Here is a 14,193-nt window from a genome sequence, read left to right as displayed (position 1 = left end):
TCATTTTTGCAGTATGCTCTTCTAAATGTCCTTGTACTGCAATTTGTCCGGCTCCACAGCTGCTTTTTTCGGGCTTCTGGTGCAAAAAGATGAAGATGATTTTTTTTGGAGAAATGATACAACTAGTATAACTAATACAACTAGTATTAATTCTGTCTTCTTGTTGATGTGATCTTCGGATGTGTTTGATTCATATTCGAGAGTTTTTACTGTCATTTTACTGACAGACGTCTTTTTCTTTTTCTTTTTACCGAAACGTGCCTGACTCTGATGTAGTGCTTTAATAAATGTGTTCTTTGAACTGTTCTTGGCTTTTCCTGTAACGTGGTGAATCATGTTTCCTCTGCTTTGATTTATGACTGATTGTGCCTGTAATGGTTTGGAACAGGTGTTCGTAGTTGCTACGACGAAGAAGGAAAGCGTACGGCTGAGACTTTGGCCATGGAATATGTTGAGGTTGGTTATTGTTTCGTTTTCACCTTGTTCAAGCCAAGTTGTGTTTATGTGTAATAACTGACGAGGAAGAAGTACGTTTCAGTGAGTAACTTCTTGTCTGCTTTGTTGATTGTGGTTACAGGTCAGGATTGCTAGGATCTTCAACACATACGGTCCAAAAATGTGTATAGACGATTGGTCGTGTTGTCAGAAAATTTGTTGGCGCAGGTTGGTTAATAATATTGTACATGAATGGGCGCTTTGATACTTAAAGTGGAAAACAACAGCATTAGTGGCTTTGATACTTAAAGTGGAAAACAACAACAGACACGAGAATATGTCTCTCGGCTATACCTTGAACTTGAATCATCTTGCTCACTTCACATTAGGATATATAGATAGTCAACCGTTCGAGAAAAGTTTTCGGTATTATTGGAGCGTCATTAGAATCTTATACTCTACTACATTTGGAGGAAATTTTCTATAGGAAACCACGATTTAAAAATTTACAACTATGTGTAGATTTTGTCATTTGTCACATAACTCTATTAGAAAGATTCATGCAAAGTACGAAATAACAAAGGAAAAGATAGGGATTTAAAGTCGATAAAAAAATATTGTTAATATAAACATTATAAAACTTCGTATGTTCTGAATAATGAAAATGTTGGGCCAAAAACCTTGTCTACTCTGTGTCTCTGCTGGTGTTGTGGATCCTAAGTTGGCATTCTGAATAAATGAACAATGAGTCATATGATGTTTGACTTTTAACAGAGATTTTTCAGGTAATCATAGGTTGGTTGGACCTAATTATTAAGCCTAATGGCTCAAATAATATATGACAAAATGTGAAAATGAAATGGGCCTACGAGTTCCTATAAAAAGCCTTGTTGGCTTTAATGAAATGAAGTTAACAACATCACACATCGGTTGCGAGAGTTGATTTTGAGGAGTATATATATATATGTCTTCATGACATGAGAGTTTAAACGGCTCAGAGGAAGAGAGAGCTTTCCACGCGCGCGCCGCCGCCGCCGTCCGGTTCGGATATGATTCTTTTTGGACCAAGTTCAGGTTAACAATTTGTTGGGCCAAACCAAATTTTTTGTGTTTTGTTTTTTCGTTTTTTGAAATTCGAAAAAACGAACATACTTTAAAAAATTCGAACAAAATCTTATCCGGATTTTTGGCCCAACGATCTCTCCCTCTCTCCGCACGTTGAGCAACTTCCCGAGTCTGTCGCCTTGTGCGCACGTGCCTTCGTTTGCTGAACCAACAGAGCTCTCGTTTCCCTTTATAAACAGAGCGAATGTCTTCCTCATTACTTAATTTTTTTTCACACAAAACCAACAGCGAAAATCCCTTAACGTAAGTCGTAAATAAGAGAGTGTTTCGTACAGTTTATAGTTCGATAGGGCGATCACGAGTGAGCCGTGATTCGTCTGCCATGGTTGTATCCTGAGACTCTATATTCGTACAGTCTCGTCTCACTAACGGAGCGAATATTTTGAGTTAAGGAAAGAGATCATATCTCGACTCCATGTCTCTTTGCGAATACGATTTTTTATCGTTCTTGTATTCGCCTTTTACATTCGTCTATTTCTTTAACATCACTTTTATTTTATCGTGTACTCAGTCCGGTTTTCCGGCTTCTACGAGGTTTGCTTTATAATGGGTTTTGGTAGGATAAGTAGTAAACGAGAAAAAGAGTGTTGGCACCAATCAGTTAAACGTAACAACTTAGAATAAAATGACAAAATTTGAACAACAATAAAAACGAGAAAAATATGTATTTCTTAACAACAATCAGTGAACAAGTGTCACAGAGAGAACCCGAGTATTTGGGTTTAGTTAAACGTAACAACTTACAATAAAAACTAGAATTCAATAGATACATTTGGATGATATTTGATTAGTCAAATATTAAAACAACAAAGCAGCATAAAACAGTTGGTTCCAAGTATCAGGAAGACCAGGAAGACACCAATGGCTACAATCCGATGAACAGTCAGGAAATCTCTTTAGAGAAAGGATTGAGATCTCCACTGTAGATTGAATGACCGCCTATTTGAAGAGCAGAGAGCATAGTTATATCCATCGGTGAGACATGGGGATTCATCCCTTTCACCACTTCATCAATCACTTTCTTTAATCCGAGATCCGGATTCGATCCGAAAATCCGGATATTCAGAGGGGCCGAATCCAGATCCAGATATCTTGATTTTTTAGTCACGATATCCGAATCCGTAAGTTTTATTAATAACTATTTCAAAAATAGTAATATCTATATATAAAAACTAACTTTATTTAATATATGTTCTTTTTTATAATAGTATATGTAAATTTTGTAATATTATACATATATATAATTAATAACATTAAATATTTTTTAAAAAATTATTTTTAATATTTTATATATATTAATATTATTTTTTATTTATTTTAAGCATCCAAATCTGGATCCGGATATTAAAATTATTAGAAGGATATCCGACACACGGATATCCGAGAACCCCAAATCCGGATAAGAATAGTAAAATTATGGATCCGCCGGATACCATAAAATTGCCCGGATAACCGATCCTAATGAATATACCTCAGCTCAATTCAAAATTTATATTTAAAACTTTATATATTAACTCATTTACTTTTGGTTTTGTGCCACGTCGGATTTAATAAAGAAAAATTTCGACTTGGCGCTTCTGTAGAACCGAAAATTTCGCACTCTTCACTCCGTCCCTCCAAAGGCACACGCGCTCACCAAACAGATCCTTCTCCTCCGCGTGCTTTCTCTCTCTCTCTCTCTCTCACCGTCGATCATAACAAGGAGCTTCGAAGGTTAGGTTTATCTTTCTCCATTAGCGAAACGATTAACTTTCTAGAGAATTCCGAAGGTTTTCACGAGGAGGATTTGGTTTGTTTCTCCGTCGTTTCGACTCTACAATTTGGCGTTATGATTTTTTCAATTTGACGTACGAGTTAGCGAATTTGTTTCGTATCGAATTCGGGGATGAAGATAACGTTTCGCATTAGGTGTCAATTGCGAGAGGAATTAATACTTGGAGGTTTGAGACGCGAATCCGTCGTTTGGTGAAATTAGGGTTTTGGAATCGCAATCTGGGTACCCGTTTATGTTGACGAGGTAGGAAATTGCTGAGGTAGCATAATCTGAAGCGGTGCAAAGTTGGTTCGGAGATTGAGAATGGGGGCAAAAAAGGGTGAGATTATATATATATAGTGTACAGGAGGAGGAATAGAGCGAGCGTTGATCAACCACCATGTAGAGAAGACGCTGAGGATTGTACGAGTAGCGCGGGCCAGCAGAGTTAAGAGTGGTTCCGTCGAGGTTTGTTGACGCACAGACGTCGCAAGGTCGAGTCGAAGGAGTCTGACGAGGTTCATTTAGTGCTGATTCAACTTTTTTCTCTTATAGGGCTCATGTCATTTGGACGTAAGGACCTGGGAGCACAGTATTGCACGAATCACTAGCTGAAGAGCTTTTATGCAAGCACTGTTTTCTTTGGCCAGATGAAAAATTGAATCCAAATTTGTTGTTACAGTTGTGGAAATCCAGTCAGTATTGTGGCATTTGCAAGAGATCATGGCACTCTTCAGATTGGGTGAGAATATATTTGTGAACATGCTGGGTGATACTGGTCTAATTGATAAAATTATTACATCCATGTAGCTAACTTGATAGATGTAATACGTATATTGCGATGGGTGTGATATATGGTTACATGCTGGATGCGACAACATCCTTGAATATCAACTTTTGTTTTTTAAGTACTTACTACTATTTTCTAAGGATTGGACTAATTTGATTATCATCTTTAAGGAACTGGAGCACAGCAATTACCATTGCCCCTCATTGCAGACCGCAGCATGAGTGTGCACCGACAGTATCAAATGACCAGTTACCGACAGTATTAAAAGAACAAAACTCATTGTTCAAGTATGTTGCTCTCGCTAGACTCTTTCACAAAATATCGCTTATCCTGCTTCTGTTGTTTGCATCACTTTGTTTCTAACACCTTGATCTGAAAACTGTCCGCATAATTTTTGTGAGACAGGTCTACAGAAAAAAGTGACTGAGACTGAGCTGGCTGATGAGATTACTGTAGTCTGCAATGGCATGGAAGGGGCGTATATTCGAAAGTTTCATGTGTAAGTGTTAGATATACCAGACTAGTCTTCAATCAATATAGTCACACATCACTATATATAATTGTTGGTATTGCATGCTTTTTAAATTGTTTTTATTTGTACACTACAATACACGCTTAATCCTAGGCTTCTGTTTTCAATTCCTGGTATATCATTTTTTTTTTTTTTTCAGAATTGAGTGCAAGTGTGGCTCATGTGGAGCAAAGAAGCAGTCACCATGTGAATGGGAACAGCATACCGGCTGCAGAGCCAAAAAGTGGAAGTATAGCGTAAAAGTGAAAGGCACAATGCTAACTGTAGAAAAATGGCTACACCCCTTATATATACTTGTAGATTTTTTTTGTCTGTACGAGATTTAATACTGACAACAAGGTACTGGAGATTGCAGGATTTAGTGCCCTCCCTGTAGAACAAAGTACCGCTGATTGCAGGATATTAGATCAGGAGATGATGCTCTCTTTGCTGGAAGGTAAATTTACAGCTCAAGTCTTATGAACAGGCTTCTCTTTTGGAGTTCATATTTGGCAGGCTTGCTTACTACTTGTTTTGGAGTTCATAAACGTCATTTTCAATTCAAAATTTTCAAAATTCGCTGTTTCCTCCGCGGGTATATACTCACCCGTCACTACGAAGCGATTCAGAGCTAAAACAATATTTGAATCATTTTTTTGGTTTTGCTTAAATAGTGAGATACTAAGTGAGCAGAGAGAGAGAGAGTATGAAGACGAGATCCAGTGATGTACAAGGAGCTAGCAGAGGGAAGAGGAAAGCTTCAGAGGGAGACGAAAATGGCAGAGGAAAGCTACGATCGGTGCAGAGCGACGAACAGAAGAAGGCTCCTCAGATGGAAAATCACAGTAGAGGGAAGAAACGATTGGCACCGAGCAACGAACAGAAGCAGGGGAAGAAGATCCTGAGAGGAATCCATAGCTGTGTATCTCCTCGGTTCTCTGCTTCTACTCGCCGTCCCAGCTTCTTCTGGTACTTTCTTCCTCTCTAGAACACACTCAGCTTCGATTTGATGAACGAAATTGATCTGATCGCGGATAGTTTGTTATGCGAGTTCGGCCTGAGCTTCGGTTTGATTTTGACCTGTTTGTATAGCGTTTAATCACTCAGTCTCTGTAAACTGGATTCATCATACTCTCTTTGTTTTGGTAAATATATTGGAGGAAAAAAATGTCATGTTAATACAAGATGTCCAACTCTCAAATCTATAGAAGAGATTTACTGTATAGAGGTATTTGACTTTGAAGTATTCTTCATTTTGTTGATCATAGCCTCTCGTTTTAGAGTTTAAGTGTTGGATGCTACAATACAGTGAGTGCTTCATGTATCATAAAAAGACATCAAAAGCTGTATGTATATTCTAGCAGGTAAAGAGAGATTCTTAATCCATTATAGCTTCTCCACAAACGGAGAAGATGTAAGTATGTAACATGGCTTATATTTATTTACGGATTTACAGCTTCTTCGTTACTACCTGTGATGGTAAAAGGTAGGGGATTAATAACTCAGATGTTCCTTTCGCCGCTTTTATATCATAACCCTTGTAGGTATACATACTTCCATCCCAAGTGTTGGACCAGAGCAAGAGAACTCCTGAGTTCCTGACTAACAACATCAATCAGAAACTTGCGATGTACGTTGGGCTTCAAAAGTTCATCTAAAAAGCCCAATAACCACTCGAGCTTAAAAAAAAGTTGCAACCAAAAAAATGCACCAGCCGGGAATCGAACCCGGGTCTGTACCGTGGCAGGGTACTATTCTACCACTAGACCACTGGTGCTTCACGTTTCAACAAGAAACCTAAACTAATATCTTCCAAAACATAGCTTTCGTGTAAGTTTATCCATAATCAAGGAGGTCTCCTCTCCTAGGTCTTCATCAGAATTGAAAGCAAATCAATAGAGAAATCAGCAAAGCTCCACGATCATAACAAGTAGAGAGATTGATTTATTCGAATTCCAAGCGAAACCCTCTTTATAGATTTTGCTTACGTATCTTCTGTCTCCGGTTAAAAAAGAGTTGAAGGAGGAGCGATGAGGAAAGAGGAGAATAATTATCATACAGATAATAAAAGTCGGGTGGATCCGAATCTTCCGAAATGGGTCTGCCAAAAATGTCACCACTCACTCACCATCGTCGGCGTCGATTCCTACGCCGGCAAGTTCTTCAACGATTCCCCTCCTTCCGGTTTGCCCCCTTCTTCCCTCTCTCTCGTGTTTTCAACATAACTTTCTATTTTTCTATGGAATCCTTTTCAGACTTATAAAGAGTCTCAGAATCAGACAGAACTGTGTGTAATGAAATTTTAGATATGCCTTATCTTGTCCTACTGACTTGTGTTATAAAATAGTTGTTACACAGGCTCTTCCATCCATGGAGCTCTAATAGATTAGAAATTACTACTATGAAACTATTAGGCTTATAGAGAGTTTCAGAATCAGACAAGACAAGACTTGTGTGTAATGAGTCTAACTTAGTTTGAGTAAAAGCTTGCTCATCATAATTTGCCTTGTTTAGAAGTTACTGCTATGAAATTATTTGACATATTTTGAGTTTCAGAATCAGACAGAACTGTGTATATGTCTTCTTGTCCTAATATGACTTGTGTTATAAATAATTGTTACATAGTCTCTTCCATCCATGGAGCTAATAGACTATAAATTACTGCTCTGAAAATATTAGACTTATAAAGAGTCTCGGAATCAGACAAGACCTGTGTGTAATGAGTCTGTCTTACTTAGAAAAAGCTTGCCTCGTTATAACTGCCTAGATTAGAAGTTACTGCTATGAAATTTTCATACTTATAAAGAGTCCCAGATTTAGACAAACTTGCGTGTAATGGATTTGTAGATATATACCTTTTTGTCCTAATTACTTTTTTTTTTTTAAATGAATGTAATTGTTACATCCAGCAGCAACGCAAGGCTCTTTAATCCATGGAGCCAACAGTGTTCTTGGTTCAACACGCATGGACAAGAGCTTTGCATTTTAGGCTGGATGTAACAATTACATTACTTGTGTGTAATGAAATTGTAGATATGCCTTCTTGTCCTAATGACTTGTGTTATATAAAAAAACTAATGAAATTGTTACATCCAGCAGCAATGCAAGGGTCTTCCATCCATGGAGCCAATAGTGTTCTTGGTTCAACACGCATGGATAACTCTTTTGTTGTTCTACCTCGACACAAGCCTCAAGCTCAGGGCATTCCTCCACGTCCTCGTGGGGCTTCTTCTCCTCAGCCTCACGATGCAACCCACTGTGGGAAGGCGATGGAAGAATCGTTTGTTGTCGTGGATAAGTCTGAGTCAGCTTCTGATTCAGGAGCCGCTTCTCAAAATACGTTGTCGTCGCTTGAAGTGGGCCAGAATGGTCCGTTGCATTCGAATACTTCTGGATTTAATACGACTATCAATGTCTTAAACCGTGCATTCGATATTGCAAGAACTCAGACACAGGTATGATGCTGTGAAGCTTTGGCTTTTCGCTGATTGCTGATTGTATCTTAATTTCTGATTATTTTTTTGGTTCTCTCAGGTTGAACAGCCATTGTGTCTGGAATGCATGAGGGTATTGTCTGATAAACTTGAAAAGGAAGTCGAGGATGTGACGAGAGACGTGGAAGCATACGAAGCATGCGTCCAACGGTTAGAAGGAGAGACGCAAGATGTTCTTAGTGAAGCTGATTTTCTCAGGGAAAAGAGGAAGGTAAATATTTTCAGTTTCCAGCATATTGTTCAACTCTAATATGAATTGCATGTAATGATAAGAGTAATAAATGCTTTTGTTTGTTTTGTCCTGCTCTACTTAGATTGAAGAAGAAGAAAGAAAGCTTGTTGCAGCTATAGAAGAATCTGCGAGACAAAATGCTGAGGTTAACCGTCAACTGAAGGAGCTTGAGTCTAAGGGAAATCGCTTTAACGAACTTGAAGATCGGTAAAGCTCTCTCACTGGTCTTCTGTTGGCAAAGGATACATCTTCAATGCTCTCTTTTTGATTTTCTCACATGTTTTTAATTATTTTTCTGTGTCTTTGTTATAGGTATTGGCAAGAGTTCAACAATTTCCAGTGTCAACTTATAGCTCATCAGGTGCGTTGCTGCTGATACTCTTACGTTTCTCCCTCATATCACTAAATGATGCTTTGATTTTTGGAGAGTGATACTCTTAGGTTTCTCTCGCTTATTTCATTAAATGATGCTTTAGAGGAGTTTGGAGAGTCCAAAGCTTTCATTCCCTCACAAATTCTCGATAAACAATCCTCTTTCATTGTTTGGTATTAGTTTTAGGAGCTGTTGGTTAGGTTTATTTTATCAGCATAGTACTTGTTTTCTTAGTATTAGTGCTAAGAATATGTGTTTGAAAACAGGAAGAGAGAGATGCAATCTTGGCGAAGATCGAAGTCTCACAAGCACATTTAGAGTTATTAAACAAGACAAATGTACTGATTGATGCCTTCCCCATACGGTACGATGGAGATTTTGGTACAATCAACAATTTTCGACTTGGGAGACTCCCTAAAGCACCGGTAAGCATTGCAACTTTCTGTGTATTTGATGTCCATTACCTCTTCCTGCTCATATAAAATCTAAAACTACATGACGCGTTATCAGGTTGAGTGGGACGAGATCAATGCTGCTTGGGGACAAGCCTGTCTTCTCCTCCACACCATGTGTAACTACTTCCGGCCAAAGTTTCAGTATCCTTGTTAACACCCTATAATCATTTTTTTTTTTCTGTGTGTGTTTGATACTATTTACTGTAAATGAAGTTTATCCTTAACCAGATCCTTTTCTAAGATGCCGAGTCAAAATACAGCCAATGGGAAGTTATCCTAGAATTGTGGACAGCACCAACAGCACTTATGAGCTGTAAGTAATTCCCAATATGTGTGTTGTTTATCTTTCTTCAGCAATTTTACTAAAAAAAAGTGTGATGATGATCTTCAGGTTTGGTCCTGTAAACTTGTTTTGGAGCACCAGATACGATAAAGCCATGACGTTGTATCTGTTATGTCTTACAGATTTTGCTGATTTCGCAAACGCAAAGGATCAAGAGAACAATATCCCACCAGAGAAATGCCTCAAACTCCCATTCAAGTAAGTCCACTCCACACTCTCGTCACCAAAACCTTAGGAGTTTCATCTTCTTGAGAAACCTCAACAGTGGCCTATCTTGTGTTGTTAATGGGTTACAAACCAGAAGCACTTATATGATGTAATCTTTTTTCGCAGAATCGAAAATGACAAAGTGGAGTCATATTCAATAACGCAGAGCTTTAACAAGCAAGAGAACTGGACCAAAGCACTGAAGTATACTCTTTGCAACCTGAAATGGGCTCTGTATTGGTTCGTTGGGAACACTAATTTCCAGCCTCTCTCTGCAACGGTCTCTTTGCCTTCTGATGTTTCAGCGGCTGGTTCCTTGTACGCCAAGCGTGGTCCTGGTTCTAATAACCCGTCTGGTAAAAACTCAAGAAACTCATGAGGAGATTCGAAATGAAACTAGAGACTTTGTGTGATGAAGCATTTGCTGTTATAACATCGAATAATAAGAAACCCTGATGCTTATAACTTATTGTACAGTCACTTTTACATTGTGTGTAATATTATATAACCCTGTTAGTTTGTTAATTTTCTAGCTTTGTGTGAATACAAGTCAATTGTTAATATTAGTTTTAAGAGTTCAAAAAGTGTGTCACCTCATCTAGCAGAAGGAGAAGCAGCATAGGAACCGAGACTAATAAATAAATAAAAAATGCTGAAGAAGCAGTTTGCAACTTTAAACTTAGTCGTTGTAGAAAGTAATAACAGGATTACAAGAAGACACTATCAAGTAACAACTGCTTTTGTTCATTCTAACCTTCTCTTATTCATTAGTACTCTGATATATATAACAATAGTAGTTATATATTTGTTATTCAAAATAAAAAACAATGCTTGTTGCCTCTCTTCAAGGCTTCTCTTCGTTTAAACTAGGAGGTCCAGGCATAGAATCCGCAAAGAACTCCTCTATTTGATTCGAAGCAAACCAAGAAAGAAAGACAAAAAATAGCTGAAATATCAAAAGTGCCAAATCTATTTCACTTTTGATTGACTAGTTATAGTGTTTACCTATGTCCTCTTGGTCAGGAGAATCCAGCAAAATCTCTGAGTCAGATGGAAGAAACGGTGAGCCTGTATAGTCTCCTAACGCTTCTAAATCTCCAACATACACATCTTTATCCAACAACCCAGCTCTTGTTATATTATACATATATATATATATATATAACACAAAACATTTGCAAAAAAGAAATTGAAACTTACCTCCCAAGTTTGACAGATCTGCAGTGAGATCAGAAAGGCTAAAATCCCAGGGAATCTGATCAAATGACGCATCTCTAGAATTCCCAGCTCCTCCTCCTCCTCCTTCTCCTCCATCTGCTCCAACATCAGCCGTGAACTCGGAATCAAGCACTGAAGTCTCCATTACCATGTCTGAATCAACAAATGGAAAGTGTCCACTTGATGCCACAGAAGCTGGACTCACTGCCATCTCACCACTGCTTGGTGGAACCACTTGAGGAGGAGTTTCATCTTCCACCGTTGTATCATCAACCACCATACTAAGATTACACACAGTGAGATATTTTTTTAAGGGATCGAGATTTTAACCAAAACTCTGGGAGTTGTTGGTTCTTACTCATTCGTTGAGCTCATCCTCAATGGCTGGAGATGCGCAGGTGCAGGGACTCCGTTAACAACATGGCAGCTTGACATAGCCGTTGCAGCAGTAATATGGGGATGGCCTTGAACATGCATCTGAGGATGTGGTAGTACTGGATACCCAATTTGCATGCCAACTACTGTACTGCGAATAAACAACGGTGTTAAATAACATTGAAACCAAACCTTTTTACTTGTAAATATGCAAAATAAACAACACAAGTTTTTGTCAGGTAAGGGGTTTTAGACTTTATTACCAGGTGGCATGGGATGATGCATTCCGTTTGGCATAGGTGCGAGAGGAATCTTTGGAGGTACAGGAGGATACTTCATGAGATGGTACTGGTGCTCAAGCAATTGATTGAATATAACTATTTGCTTCTTCAGCTTCAACCTTATGTAATAAGCCCTGAAAAAGTCTGCGTTTCCTTCTTCCAGTTTCTGCCAAACTGATTCCACAAAAGAAAAAAAGAATGGAAGAAAGGTTTCAGATGCAGAGAAACAAAGTGAAGAAAGAGACTTCAAGAGCTTACCCAAGCTAGTAAATGCAGGTTCTATCCTTGCCCGAGTCAAGAGGGTCTTCACCACCTCATCTTTGTTCATGTACAACTGAAGACATCTTTCTATCAAATTCTGAACCTACATCAATCATCAGATGTTACACAAAGACACACACACATAAATAGAGAGAGAGAGAGAGAGATAGAGGCAAATATATTCTTACGAGTTCAATATCTTGTCTTGAGACTTTCCTACTATCATTGCTTGGAGCAGATACAGAAACGGCATCTTGTATAGGAGAAGCATCTAATGATTGGTTGATTTTCTGTTCACCTTGGGATGAAGCTTGAGTTGAAGATTGTAGTTTCTGTGCGCACTGTAATTAAATAATATATATAGATTCTATTAACATTTCACTTTTTGGTAATCAAAAAAGTACTGATGAGACAGCTTACTTAGACCAATAACAACTAGTCTTAGCCACAAGAGAACTTTAAACATTGTCTGGTTCCCTATATGAAAGTACTGATCTAACATGAACTACAGTTTTTTGATACTTTACAAAAGGGGAAGGCATCTCAAAAACCAAGGAATCTTAAGAAAATAGCACAAGTTACTGAGTTTTGAAGAGCACTAGCTAGAAGAAGCTGTTACCTGTTCGCTCTTCATTACTGCTGAACCTAAACTGCTTTGATGATCCTTCAATCAGAACTCTACTCTTTAGCTCAATATCTTGGTCAGTTTCTTTGTTTTATAGTTTTGAAAATCAAAGATAAACCTGAGTAACAAGAAGCAAGCAAGAAGAAAACAATTTAGATATATAGGCCACGGTCTACATATACTAAATACCTAACAGTTTGGTAGCTAAAATCGTCAGCTAACAGTCTTTTTTTTTTTTTTTTCTCTTTTCACTAAAGAATTCATTGATTCATCATAACAAACAATCTTTGTGTATTTCTCTCTTCTCTAGACAGCTAACAGTCAAAGCAATACATTATTTTAGCATACTAGTAAAGAGAAAGTCTTTTCCACAGTGATTTGTTAATTGTCAAACAAGAATGGAAAGTGATTCCCTCAAACATTTGTTTAATAGTGTTCCAAATCCCAAGTAAAGCACATCACAGAATCTAATATAATAATATAATAGAAAAAAACTATTTCATAAAGTTTAACCACACACACTAAATCTAAACAAAATAGTTAATAGTTCATACCCAGTGTAGATCGTTTCACACTCACATCAACTACAGCATCACAAGTTATAAAGTCTCAAACTTGCAAAAACCCACTATGAAATGTATTCAGATGATTTAACATTTGTAATGAAGTTTGATAATTAGATAATTCCAGGAAGGTTTGACATTTGTGGGAAAATACAACAAGAGAATAGCTTTCTGGATTACAAAAAAAAATGAAGAAGAAATCAACTGAGAAGGAAGAAGATGGAGATTGAGATGGTGAGGAACAGAACAATGAAACAAAGATTTAAAAAAAATAGAAGAACAACAAACAACACACCCCCACATGAACAGAAACTCTCTAATTAAATATTCAAGAAAAATCAAAAAGGTATAAAGAGATTATAGTGAGAACTACCGAATAAACAAATCACAAACAAAAGATTCCAGCAGCGAATCTCACCTTGAACCCTAAATCTTACACACTCGAAAACAAAGTAGTAAAGTCGACAAATTGATTAGATCCAAAAAATTCTGTCTTTCAACAATCCATTTGAACTAGAAAGAGCAAAGAAAGAGAGAGAGAGACAGAGACCAAATGAAAAACAAGACAAAAGCTTTCTGAAAATTCTTTTTAGTAGAAAAGAAAATGAAATTCTGAAAGTAAGTCAGTAAATGTAAAATGCAAATAACAACAATAGATGTTAAGTTGACTACTGGACAAAGAAGAAGGAAACGATATCTGGAATATATAAATACATGATGCTGTTCCCTTTTTTAGTTATTAGTATAGGATAAACATTACATTACAGGATAGGATACATTAAATGGAAATTTTCCAAAAAAACTTGAAATAATTTTCAGTTGCTATAAAAATACATAAACTATTAGTTTCTTTTTAATACATAATTAATTTTTTTATACTTAACTAATATTTAAACTTTTAAAAAAAAATTATATGTAAAACTAACACCATCAACATATAACATCGTAATTTTAGCTGTACAAAACTTTCGATTTTTAAAATTTTGGTATTATTTAGATATATAAAAAGATTGTGTATTAAAAAAAACCAAAATAATTTATGTATTTTTATAGCAAATGAAATTATTTCAGATATTTTTTAAGAATTTTCCCTGATTAAATCATTTTGTGTAAATGTAAGAGAGCTTGGTTTCAGTTCAAATTTACCTTTAT

The 14,193-nt window shown here is 37.0% G+C and overlaps 2 protein-coding genes and 1 non-coding gene across 5 annotated transcripts; 1 reads left to right on the top strand and 2 right to left on the bottom strand.

Moving 5' to 3' along the window:
- Positions 1-6,320: 6,320 nt before the first annotated feature.
- TRNAG-GCC lies at positions 6,321-6,391 on the bottom strand. The gene has a single exon. It is a non-coding gene; the product is annotated as a tRNA-Gly (tRNA).
- A 74-nt stretch (positions 6,392-6,465) lies between these two features.
- On the top strand, positions 6,466-10,243 carry LOC125575417 (beclin-1-like protein). Of its 2 annotated transcripts, none has more exons than XM_048760287.1 (10): positions 6,466-6,798; positions 7,711-8,069; positions 8,149-8,319; positions 8,423-8,547; positions 8,653-8,701; positions 8,980-9,138; positions 9,224-9,309; positions 9,410-9,481; positions 9,560-9,709; positions 9,845-10,243. In XM_048760287.1, exons 1-10 carry the CDS (start codon positions 6,645-6,647, stop codon positions 10,095-10,097), a joined length of 1,578 nt encoding a protein of 525 aa, XP_048616244.1. In that variant the 5' UTR covers positions 6,466-6,644; the 3' UTR covers positions 10,098-10,243. The 2 variants fall into 2 exon arrangements, with proteins under 2 accessions (XP_048616244.1, XP_048616245.1); XM_048760288.1 differs by having other exon boundaries at positions 6,467-6,798; positions 7,714-8,069.
- Positions 10,244-10,337: 94 nt separating this feature from the next.
- BNAA07G18970D lies at positions 10,338-13,710 on the bottom strand. Of its 2 annotated transcripts, none has more exons than XM_048760294.1 (9): positions 13,460-13,710; positions 12,473-12,596; positions 12,042-12,194; positions 11,851-11,956; positions 11,575-11,766; positions 11,295-11,457; positions 10,919-11,217; positions 10,724-10,828; positions 10,338-10,621 (listed from the first exon to the last, which is right to left on the bottom strand). In XM_048760294.1, the coding sequence occupies exons 2-9, from the start codon at positions 12,485-12,487 to the stop codon at positions 10,563-10,565; spliced, it is 1,092 nt and encodes a 363-aa protein (XP_048616251.1). In that variant the 5' UTR covers positions 12,488-12,596; positions 13,460-13,710; the 3' UTR covers positions 10,338-10,562. The 2 variants fall into 2 exon arrangements, with proteins under 2 accessions (XP_048616251.1, XP_048616252.1); XM_048760295.1 differs by lacking the exon at positions 13,460-13,710 and adding an exon at positions 13,033-13,432.
- Between the last annotated feature and the right edge of the window lie 483 nt (positions 13,711-14,193).

The sequence above is a fragment of the Brassica napus genome, chromosome C6, assembly GCF_020379485.1.
Source record: "Brassica napus cultivar Da-Ae chromosome C6, Da-Ae, whole genome shotgun sequence".
Classification (NCBI taxonomy): Eukaryota; Viridiplantae; Streptophyta; class Magnoliopsida; order Brassicales; family Brassicaceae; genus Brassica; species Brassica napus.
Note: the sequence above shows the minus strand (reverse complement) of the source record. Positions and strands in the feature narration are given on the sequence as shown.